Here is a 12,197-nt window from a genome sequence, read left to right on the forward strand (position 1 = left end):
TATTTAATTATGTTTTTTTTATATATATATCTGCACAAAACATGAAGCCGGAGCCCAAAAGGCAGTTAGCTTAGCACAAGAGACACAGGTACCCTGCCTCTGTCAAAAGGTCAGAAAAATATGCTTTCCAGCACCTTTAAAGTTCAATCATTAACATAATATATATTGTTTGTTTATTTGTTTGGGACCAGCAACCACCTGCAACTGAAATAGTCCTGCACAATTAGTCAGCCAATTGTGTGGCACATTTTTGGTGCCGTTTCAACTAAACAAGATGCAGCGTGTTAATTAGTGAACTTTAAAAGTGGACTTTTGTTACATTTGAAATGTACGAAATTTAAATGGTATCTCATGAATTACCACTTTTTTTTTTTTGTATGTACTTAATGCGTACTTGAACATTTAACTATGCTGCCAACCCAAATGCATTTTAGTGCACCATTTAGACACTAGAAAAGTATTTAAACTTAGAATGTTAAACTATTCAAGAGAGGACTTGAGTACCTTTTTTTTTTTTTTTTGGTTAAACTTATGAAAAAGTCAGCAGTCACCGGGGACTTCGAGTTTCATAACACGGTAAGCCGGCACAGGCAGGACTCGAACTTCCCGATGAGAATGCCTCATCCATAAAGAATATGTCTACACTCTTTCCCACAGTGTCACACTTGATTTTCCAGTTGCGTTTGACTGACAGCTGCATGCATGCTCAAAACTTTGCAAACTTCGGTCTCTTGCTCCCTCGGTCACAACAGACTCGACTGCAGAACCAAAACAGGAAACCTTCAAATTAGAAGTGGAAATGCTGCTTGAATTGTTGACATTTTGAGCTCTGTCACTAGAAGAGAATTTTAACAGTGCAAAATGACACACTGGCTGTTAAGTTATGTTAGTTTTGTTAACATTAATTGTGGTTCTTATTTTTTTCTATCTCTGAATGTGTTTTCGAGCAGACTAACAGACTCTGGGTTTGCTTTTCATATTTTCGCCTGTAATTGATGTACATTTCCATGGAAACATGCAACCTTTAATTTTTTATTTTTTTTTACGCTGCTGCTTTGTGAAGAGTCGAGCCAACAAGCACTTAGTCAGAGCCAAAGTTGTTGAGATGTAATTGGCCTGCAGTCAAGAGAAAACCAGAGTTTGGGAAACTGAGAAAGACGGAAGACTGTATATTCATCCCTGCAGCATTCAAATGCATATTTTATGTTTTTCAAAAAAACGTTTACCAGCCGGTCTGGACAATAGCCTGATTGATTTTTCCGACAGAGACATTTTTTTCCACTCCCATTTATTACTTTGGAGTAGAACCAGTGACTCCAAAAGAATAAATCACTCGTCTGTGTGTGTGTCTCCCTCAGAGATCATCCCTCGCTCAATCCTAATGACCACCTTTGAAGGCAGCTACTACCTGCTGTGTGCCCTGGGAGACGGCGCGCTCTTCTACTTTGGTCTGGACCTGCAGACTGGTAAGATCCTTCTCTACGCCTATCGCTGCACCCGTTAGATGAGAGCTCCTCCAACTTCTCAGACTTGTCAAGGGGCCCTCTGGGCAGGGTCGCCAGCAGCTGTCTGAGAACACATTTAGAATATTATTTCATGTTAAAATTGCATCACTGCCAGCTCTATATTTGGATGGCATAGTGAGGAGAAGCTCCGCAGCTTGAAGAAATCTATGTTTGATTGAAAGCCTGTTGTTTTAAATGCAAAAGACTGTCAATTATGGAAATAAAGCTGTGATTTTACAGACAGCAGTCAGAAGGTGTCCATGAAGGCAACGAGCCAAGCGCAGTCAAAACTGCCGAAAATAAAATGCTTACACGTCAAAGTACACCTTTTTGATTCAAACATATGATCGTGGTGTTTTTCCTTGCCGTTGGGTCATGATGAATGTCTCCTGTGTTTAGTTTTTTTTGTCGTTTTTTTTGTTGGTGGATTTAAACATCTTACATGCCACCACATGGGAGCGATTAAATTAAGTGGTCTGCACTTATTAAGCGCCTCATTACCTGAGTGGTCTTCAAAGCACTTCACAATTCTTGCCTCCCATTCACTCTCTCTCTCTCTCTCTCACACACACACACACACACACACACACACACACACACACACACACACACACACACACACACACACACACGCACACACGCACACACACACACACACACCAGAGGCGACAGAGCGGCTGAACAAGGTGCTCGCCAGCCATCCGTAGCAACTTGTGGTTCAGTGTCCACGCTCAAGGTCACTTTGTAATGTGGACAGGAAGAGCCGAGGGTTGGACCACCAACCTCACAATGAGTTTGTAACCTGGTGTACCATCGGACCCACAGCTGCTGCAAAGTTCCAACCAACAGAAAATTTAGTTTTTTTTTTTAAGAAACAAGAGCCCCTTAAATTAGCAAATTTGCAGCAGTTGTTTTCCTTTGTGCCTCTTGGGGGCAGCAGAAACAGGTTTTTCAAAATCCCCATCGCTACAGGAAACAATAACCTCACAGGTAGCAACCTACATGCTAAATGTTTTGATGAAGATTTGGATCATGCAACCGTGGTACTTTGTTCTTTTTGGTTTTCCGTAGGGATTTATTCATGCTGAAGCCAGGGCTCGCCTCTCCTCGTGCAAACGTTCCACCAAAACAACACGATTTTACAAAGGCTACCGCCGCTCCATCCCGATCTTAGCGCCACCCAAGAAGATTAGGATTGGTTTCAAAGAGATATAAACAAGCCGGAGTGTTTCTTTCCCCTCCTATACCAGAATGATATATGGGCGCAGCCCGGCTATTCTTCAGTGCTGGCAGAGCGCGGTGGAGATTAGTCTGGCTGAGCGAGACTACCTTTTAATGCTGCTGTGGTGAACTTGTAGCAGTCACTTATTTACACATCCGGTCTCAGAGCAACATTTTTGTTCATTTCATTCATCAACCAGCTGTCTGTTTGGTTCAGAGCAGTACAGTTCTTTGAATAGGGACCCAATGAATATGCTTCATATGTACATTACACATGCTTACGGTTTGGTTTTGAACCTGTGGATGTGTTTTTATGTGTAAACATCATACGCAGGTTTTGGAGGTAGTTGTTTGGTTACTCTTCCAGACTGGATGATTGTAACGTCACCAGATCAAATAGATTCAACCAGAGTACTCCAGTCGTTTTAGTAGAATTTAGCATTATTTGCTATTCTTCACTGTATCCCTAAGTTTAGTCCCAACTATGGGTCAGTCTCTAAAATGGCACGATCCTACACTTTGTATTGGTCAATAGACTCTTGTATTAGAGCAGGGGTGTCAAACTCATTTTCGTTAAGGGGCCACATACTGCCCACTTTGATCTTAAGTGGGCCAGACCAGTAAAATCATAGCATAATAGCGCATACATAACGACAATATTTCTCTTTGTTTAAATCATTGGTGAAGGTTTTTTGGATGATAAACCCTATTTTAAGGTCTTTCTACAATAAACTAGAAACATAAAGAGCAAAAACTCAGACATCAGCCCACTGTTTATCTGCCTGGACTCTCCTCTGCAGATTCTCTCGCTTTGTGACGCGTTTGACATCAAACGCGTCACAAAGCGAGCAGCGAGCGCTTCTTCATCCGGAGCAGACGTCGCATTTACGCTGTTTTTGAAGCAATTACTGGATCGATTAAAAAAAAAAAAAAAAAAAAACTTACAAAACGTTTGTACTCATAAACCTCCATATTCTCGTAGAAATGCAATTTATGTCTTTCTGTAATTTTCACACTTCGCAAAGTCATCCGGCGGGCCGAGCTGGACCCCCTGGTGGGCCGGATCCGGCCCGCGGGCCGTATGTTTGACACCCCTGTATTAGAGGCTCCCTATTTGCTGAATGCTCAAGTAATTCCCAACTACACACTCCTAGTTAGCGATGAAGCTGTTGTGTGTAAAAAGTGTCGTCTCCAAGCTCCAGGACAGGACCGGATGATGTCACTTTTTTTTTTTTTATATACAGGTTGTGCAGTTGCCTGAATGGCTGCCAGTTCAAACTAAAGCTGACTTTAAGGCTTCTCTTTTTTTTTTTTTTTTACTTATTTATCCAAAGCTGTCAGACAATCTGTTCCAGCAATTTCTCCGAAACCTACAAATATTATAATTAAAGAATTAACAGAACGAACGTCATGAAGAGCTTCATATACCCATCAGGACTTTTAACTCCACTGATGTGAATAAATCACGACTTACGACTCAGCTGTTCCGCTTGTCTTCTTCCCCTTATATAAGGAGTGCTGGGATTTAAAAGTGAAATTCAGCCAAGTGTTAAAATGCAGTCTTTCAGGGAACTCACAATTATTGTTATTACTGATTAATGACCATCACAATTATCCTCGAAGCCCAACGTGACATCTTCCAGTTGCCTGCTTTGTCCGACCAGAATCTACCAGATAACCAATGAAACCTCATGAATTTACAATCATGTCACAAAAACATTTTCACATCGGAGAATCGGGAACTTGAGATTGTCCTGAGTTTGTTTTAAATGATTAATCAAGCGTCAGAGTAATTTTAGATCAGTTTTCTTCCAGGAAAGCAAACTGAGAAAAACAGCAGACGCTGACCACAAACAGGGACGATGTTATCATCGTGTACACAGGGATGGAAATATAATCAGGGTTCACTTCCTTGCAAACAACTTGTGCTGAATTTAATAAAAGGACAAAACAGGATAAGACTCCCACAACAGACAACCACAGTGTTTGTCTGCATCGAAATGTACTCATTAATTTTGCTTTGGGTTCCTCGGATCGTGGATGTGGGAGCGTGTGCGGCGGTCAGAGGGGACAAAATACGAGGATATCAAAAGCCAATGCACAGAGCTGTACATACAGCTATTTCTGGCTGTACACAAATTAAAGGAAAAAGTTGAATAGAGAGGAGGAACATAACGAAGGCAGATGCTTTGAAAAACGACGCGGGATGGTTTGAGCATTGAAAAAGGAGATTGACATTCTGCACGAGGACAAATGTTAAAGGCGCTTTTAAATGGCTCTGTTGACTCAAGCGATGATCGGCACGCCCACCTTTTCAAGCTGCAGTTAAACTTGTGCTTCGATCGGATTTATTTCATTTTTCTTTTCACACCCCAGGTGCCCTCAGCGAGCGCAAGAAGGTGACTCTGGGGACTCAGCCCACCGTGCTGAGGACCTTCCGCTCCCTGTCCACCTCCAACGTCTTCGCCTGCTCCGACCGGCCCACCGTCATCTACTCCTCCAACCACAAGCTGGTGTTCTCCAACGTCAACCTCAAGGAGGTCAATTACATGTGCCCACTCAACTCCGAGGGCTACCCCGACAGGTCAGCGGCACATTTCTTTCCTGCTCGTGCACTTAATTAGTCTGCAGCTTCGTAGGAAGTTGTTTTAGGTTTTCTTCCTCGAGTGTTTGCGTAGATGCATTCTTTTTTCTTTTTTTTAATAGAAATACATACAATTATGGGTGTTTTTCTACTTTTCCCGACACTTATGTTGCTCCCTCCCGTTTTTTGATGTTTTGTTTTGTTTTTTTACAGTCTGGCTCTGGCCAACAACAGCACCCTGACCATCGGCACCATCGATGAGATTCAGAAGCTCCACATCCGCACCGTTCCCCTCTACGAGTCTCCCAGGTCAGCCCCCCTCTCGTCAAATATTGAGTCAGAATTGAACTCGAAATGAACCATTTCACATCCATTATCTGAACAAACATGCTGCATGTTCTTTGTGTTTGCCGGGACTTTGCGTGTTTGCTCTGACTGCAGCTACTTTCTCCTGTTCCACATCTGCTGAAATTTAATTTTTTTTTTGTTTCCTCTTCTGTGTTCAAACATTTAAGTGACAGCCACGACTTTTTTCCGCATTGGTAAATAAGTTATTAAAAGGTCGACTGTTGTTTCATCCAGTCAGAAAACAGAAAGGGACTCCTCAGGGCACGTTGTTTTGTTCAGCTTAACCCTGTTTGCTCTTTTCATGTTTACCAGTGTCTTTCCTTTGCTTGTTTCTCGTCCCTCTCGTCTCTCTCTCTCTCCATCAATTCAACGGCGTATCAGACGGATCTGCTACCAGGAGGTTTCCCAGTGTTTCGGGGTTCTGTCCAGCAGGGTGGAGATTCAGGATGTGAGCGGCACCACGTCGGCCGTGCGGCCCAGTGCGAGCACTCAGGTACCGTAGCTCCGTCCTGTGCTCGGATGATAAAGACTCCAGGGCTTGTTTGTTTGCCGCTCTTATCTAACCGGGCATGCTGACTAAGAACATTATTTATAACACGAGACCGGTAGCTCGTCAGGACAACAAATGTCTTGTCCTGTTAGTCACCGGGCAGGAACTCGATTTTCTAAACCAGGATTCAAATGGTATTGCTTTAGAGTTTAGGTTTATCGATTAATGGCTAAAAATGAGCAAAACTTAAGCTTTTGTTATTTTAACCCTGAGCAAATTGCATTCAAATTGCCACCCCTTCGTCTCGGTTGTATAACGCGGGCAGTATTAATCGCAGAGATGCAGTGGATGCCCTGTGAAACCGCACGACCTGACCTTTCCAGAAATGTTAGTGGCTTGTCTGTGTGACGAAGCGTTGCAGAGATATTCCTTCAGGCACTAAGCACATATTTATTTTTTTTTCAAATTGCTAAGTCATACAGCGTCTCACAAACATGGTTTAGATATTGCCAGATTCTTGACAATTGCTTCTACGCAATTATAAAAAGAAATCTCGATTGCCAGTATCGCTAGTAGTGAGATTAAGGTAAAAATATAAAAATGTGGAAGTTTTCAAAAGACAAAATTCTTTATTTCCTTGATATAAAGGCATTTTCATTAAATGATGAAACATCTGGTTAGGTTAGAATGTTTACGGAAAAAACAAGATATAGCGTGAATGTTTAGCCCCTACAATGACCATGATATGAGCTTTAACATCAAGGTAGCAAAATTACCCTAAAAATAGCATATCGAGTTCAAAGGTTTACCTTGATAACTCACCGGCACATAACTGACAGTAAGAGAGTGAATGAAGACAACGACCTCTCCAAGCACCTACTTGTCCTAAATTTAGCTGTTGCGAGAGTTCACATCAAATTTAAACCACATTAAACGTAATCATTTTTTGTGCGATGTCTTGACAAGGAACACATTGAGATTTTAGATGCCAAGAAATAGTAGCAGGGCCGGCATTTCAAAAGTGACTCTCACTCGGAGCGCTAATCAAAAAGTCCTTGCACCCAGATTTACAGTGGCGGCGTGTGTTGTGTCCTCCCAGCTTGGCTCTATAGCTTCCCCGAGGGGACAGGTGTGTACTTTTTATTCGTGTTTCTATTTACGGCCTCTCTCACTTGTCACGCCCAGAATGATGTCTACCTGCTTCTTAAAAATGACGCACATCTGCTGCAGCAGATGGCGCCGACCGTGCCGTTTCACACGGCTCGAACAGACGTAGACAGATTTTTTTTTTTTGAGGGGGGGGGGGGATTGTTTAATACGCTGTATTGGGTTTGTTTTCTCCTTCTCCGCCTGTCCCGTCTCATAAATCCAACATCCTTTCAGGCTCTCTCCAGCAGCGTGAGCTCCAGCAAGCTCTTCCCCAGCAGCACTTCTCCCCACGAGACCTCCTTCGGTGAAGAGGTGGAGGTTCACAGTCTGCTAGTCGTGGATCAGCACACCTTTGAAGGTGAGACAGCTGAATGTGCATTTCCATTTGAACTCAAAAGAGCTGGTGCTTTTCGTACGGAGCCTCTGATGGTAAAAATGATGTGCTCAGCTCAGAGAGTATCTGAAAGGGACAGTTTTTACCAATCGGTTTTTATCATAATCTGTTTTTTAGTGATGATAAAAGTGCTTCCTATATATCTGCTCCTGAGGATCTATACAGCACAAAGGCTCTTCATGCAACAACTGGATGATTGCACACGTTGGGGGGTAATACAGACCGTCTCCATCATGAAGTCCATTGAAAAGTGGCAGCTTTTTAACTCCACTCTGTTTTGCAATTCAGATTTTAGTGCGCCAGGGTTTTCTTTTCTAAAACATCCAGGCGTTACCACACCCGCATAAATTAGGTGATGTTATATGCTAATTGTATGTAAATAAGGAACCGGATCAGCACACTGTGTCCACAGTCGACTCCACTTCATTAACGTGCAATCAGATAAGTGCCCGTTTAGGTGTTGTGAGATTTTTCTCAGATGTGGAGATGTTCTGACGCATCGCGGGCTCGGCACATATATGTGCCACTTCATTTTATCAGTTAGCTCCACATATTCTGCCTAAGGTTAACGAGCAAAAACCCAGCGATAAGAAATAGAAATGTCCTTCCTGGACAGGAGCGGTAAAACTAACAGGGGAGTGAGAGGGGAAATTAATAAATAATGTCTCTGCTTATGGTACAAATTAAACAGGTGATGACTCAGCGTCGCTCCCCCCTACCTAACTGGCTTAATCTGGGAATCTGGTCACTAAATCGTCAAGGAACAAAACAAAAACATGTATTTTTATTGTAGCGTTGGTTAGCATGTGTCAGTGCCCGATCCGATCAGCACGTGCGCACGCCTTTGCTGTTGGAAGCACTTTGTGTTCCCTCACCACACACGTGTAAACATGTTTACGGTGTTGAAACACTTCACGTCCGCCAGCCAGAAGTACCTACAGAGAAAATGGCGCGTCACGGACGCGTATGTTCCTCCTTTCCTTCAGCGGGAAGAAAAGTTGTCCAGTTGTCCAAGTCATCTGGATATATTAAAAAAAAAAAGAAAAAAAAACACAAAATGTGACGTGGCCGATATCAACCAACATGTCGGTTTCACGACTGCGTCCAAAAAGCTCGTCTACGTCGTCAACGAGAGCAGTTATAAGCCCTCTGAGTGACCTTGTTTTATGGTGATGTTATTTTCCGGCTCTTTATATATTGCTGAAAGGCTGCGTGGAACCGAGAATGAGACGTAACTCACTCTCGTATCACTGGAGAGAATAAAAGAAACGTAAATAAAACATCACGGTTTGAAATGGAAGGACAGTGTTTTAAAAGATGGAAAATTCTGCTTTCGTGCTGACGTTTGCACATGACAGCGTGTTCCCGGAAAACAGCGCTCCAGTTGTACTAAGGCGGAATCGTCCTTTAATAAACACCCCCCCCCCCCCCCCCCCCCCCTGAAAAAAAAAGTCATGGAAGAAAAAAAAAAGAAAAGATCAAATAAAAGTTGGTCTGCTCTCGCCCTCTCTGTTCCTGAGGTGTTTGTGTTCTGTGTCTCTTGTCAGTTCTCCACGCCCATCAGTTCCTCCCCAGCGAGTACGCCCTCAGCATGGTGTCGTGTCGTCTGGGAAAAGACCCGTCTGTGTATTTCATCGTCGGCACCGCCATGGTGTACCCGGAGGAGGCCGAGCCCAAGCAGGGACGCATCATCGTCTTCCACTACACCGACGGTCAGTAGCCCGGGCTCGTTTGTCGATTTCTCTGGGTTTTTTCTTTTTTTTTTTTCTTCTTTTTAGCAAACAAACCCCAAATGCACTTCCCTGTCCCGCTCCTCGACCTTATCCTGTTTCGTCTTCTCCCCCGGCTCGTTTTGCTTTGCTCTCTTTTACCCTTCACTCGGTTTCATTCTCTCCTCCCCGCCCGCTGTCCTCGTATTTCGCGCACGGACACTTCGTCCTACCGCGCTCCTGTTCCCCTCCTCACTTAATCATCTTCTTATCGCTTCTTATCGGACGCTCCTTCCTCCCACCGCCGCGGATTCTCCTCATTTCCTTTCACACTCCGTCCCTTTCAAGGCGCATTGCTACACCTTTCATTTCCTTCAAACTCCTCACGTCGCCGTCATCCTTATTCCGAATGCATCACCTTCTAGTTTCCACGTCTCTCTCGCAGTTGAGAAGCGGCACTCGCTAAGATCTTGTAGGTGCCGGTTTGGCCTATTGTTTGCGCGTGTTTGAATATGAACTGACTGCTGACTGATAGCCGCTGTGGTCCTTCTCGCAGGTAAGCTGCAGACTGTGGCTGAGAAGGAGGTGAAAGGAGCCGTCTATTCGATGGTGGAGTTCAATGGCAAACTGCTGGCCAGCATAAATAGCACAGTAAGTGGTATTTAATGGTGTTTTTGGATGGACACACAAAGCACCTCTCTTTTTTTGTTCCCCCCCTCCCCGACTGAACTGCTGTTCTTTTCATGTTTGAAGACCTTAAGAAAAATATAGCTGCAATTTTAATAATGGCTCCGCCGTACTGTTTGAAATGCATTATATTTTTTTTTTACCTCAGACTCGCAGGCTTCTATTCGATTTTTAGTCCTTGGAAAAATGGCTCATTCAAGAGCACCTCAGTGCTTGTTGCTTATTCAGTTGCCACATCAGAATGTATTTACCATTTGGTCCAGGGATTAAAACCAACGTGCCAATTCTACTTCTGTCCTCTCCTGTGTCAAGAGAACCGTTTTAACATCCAGTAATTGTGTCGACAGAAACAACATAAATAACAGTGCAGACTCTCCGGTTGCTAAAGCTCAGTTTCCTTATTTCGAGGCTATCACTCACTTTCTTGTTAAACTCAAACATGAAGGTAAACATCATAATTCCTCTCAAATAGTGTGAGAAATATCAGAATCAAGACAGTTTCTTCTTTTAACATCACTCTGTTATTTCTAGCATCATGAAGATCTGAAAAGAAGTTTGAATTCACAGTGTTCATTGTACCTCACTTGTGTTTTTCTCTCCAGTAAGTCAACCTCTGGATGTTGCGACTTTCTTTTCTTTGATTGCTTTAAGAAGCCTGCGGTCTGTTCAGGAAGGAAAGTGCCACCTCAGTCGTTTTGATAGTCGAGTATTTAAATAGATTTGTCCCATAAGGATAAATGTGAAGCCACTTGACATGCAGTGTGAAACCTCACCTCCTCTTTCTTGTGATAACACGCTCATTGTCACTGAGCTACACATTACAAAGGCTTGAGAGGCGGCTTTATATTCAGATATCACAAATCAATGATTCAAAATTGAAACCCAACTTCCTCTCTTTACCATTTTCTTTTTTGATGTAATTCCTTGTAAGGAAATAATTTTAAATTCAATTTCTGCTGCTCCTGAGTTGACCTTCAAATTCTAGGCGGCGCTACAGCTGTTAAATTTCAAACATCAGCCATAAAGTTTAGTTTAGTTTTATTCCGTTTCAGTTTCACTCACTCAAAAAGCCTTTTTCACCTCTAAACTCACCGCTTGCCCGCCAAAGTTAAACAGTCATGAACGACTCTTCCATGTAAGAAGTAATATTCATTTTCCACTTTGATAGCTGCCTCAGTAGAACATAATACAACACAATTATGCAATTTAACAATGACGGCTTGTAAAATGATTGAATTTAATCACATTTCAAATAATTTGATCGCTCAGACACGCTCCACTGCGTGGTGTATTGTTCTTTCTTCTGACATTTCCTTGGCTAAAAGCAGTTAAATCTTCATTACTGTCACTTCCTCAAACTTGACACAGACGCCTGAAACCTTTTTTTTTTTTTAGGGCTGTTACATTTCGGGAAATAAAAGAAATCCCTTCACTGAAATAGAAATACAAAAGTTGTAAACAAAAATGGAGTTTCAAGTGGAAACTGCTCAACCTCCTTAAATGTCAGAAGTTTGTTTGACTCCAGTAAAATAGACTGTTGCCAGAATTCATGTGGATCCGTTTCCTGTTTTATTTACATTTTTTTTTGTCAGTCTGTGATAAAATTGCCAAAAGCTGACAGATTAATATTGATATTATTAGATATACTTGATATACAAACTAAATGAAGATTTAATGATTTGTCTATAATTAAATAAACAGTTTGATATGCCTGTGACAAATCAGAGGGTTATTAAAACTCTGAAGCTACAGCTAGCACCCGTTTAGCTTAATCCAGACTTGAAATGGGGCTAGTTTGGCTCTGCTTATCGTCAAGTAAAAACAATTACTCACCAACACCTTTCAAGCTAATTAACACCTTTAATCTTGTTTCTGTAATCCGTTCAAACACTGAAGTGGAGAATTGACACAGGCTTTTGCAGGGCCATTTGTTTTCCCAGCTGCTCTTACTTCCTGCAGTCTTTTCTTTTTACAAATTACAAAACGGACTGTAACGTGTTAATTGGAGAGCTTTAGAAACACCTGCTGGCAAATTTGGTCAGCTTTGGTTACAGTCAACTGTTTATTATCATTATTCAATGTTAAGCTAACAGCTGCTATATTTACCACA

General features: G+C 42.4%; 1 protein-coding gene across 1 annotated transcript in view; it reads left to right on the plus strand.

Moving 5' to 3' along the window:
* The window catches only part of ddb1 (damage-specific DNA binding protein 1), a 48,123-nt gene that overhangs the window by 24,466 nt on the left and 11,460 nt on the right, over positions 1-12,197 (plus strand). The window contains exons 15-21 of the mRNA XM_069165620.1: positions 1,359-1,466; positions 5,103-5,310; positions 5,524-5,619; positions 6,040-6,151; positions 7,532-7,655; positions 9,239-9,403; positions 9,957-10,051. Of these exons, the coding sequence (XP_069021721.1) occupies positions 1,359-1,466; positions 5,103-5,310; positions 5,524-5,619; positions 6,040-6,151; positions 7,532-7,655; positions 9,239-9,403; positions 9,957-10,051 (908 nt within the window). The remainder of the gene's footprint in view (positions 1-1,358; positions 1,467-5,102; positions 5,311-5,523; positions 5,620-6,039; positions 6,152-7,531; positions 7,656-9,238; positions 9,404-9,956; positions 10,052-12,197) is intronic.

The sequence above is a fragment of the Embiotoca jacksoni genome, unplaced genomic scaffold, assembly GCF_022577435.1.
Source record: "Embiotoca jacksoni isolate LCO1_2020_lvr unplaced genomic scaffold, fEmbJac1.0.p SCAF_35, whole genome shotgun sequence".
Taxonomy (NCBI): Eukaryota; Metazoa; Chordata; class Actinopteri; family Embiotocidae; genus Embiotoca; species Embiotoca jacksoni.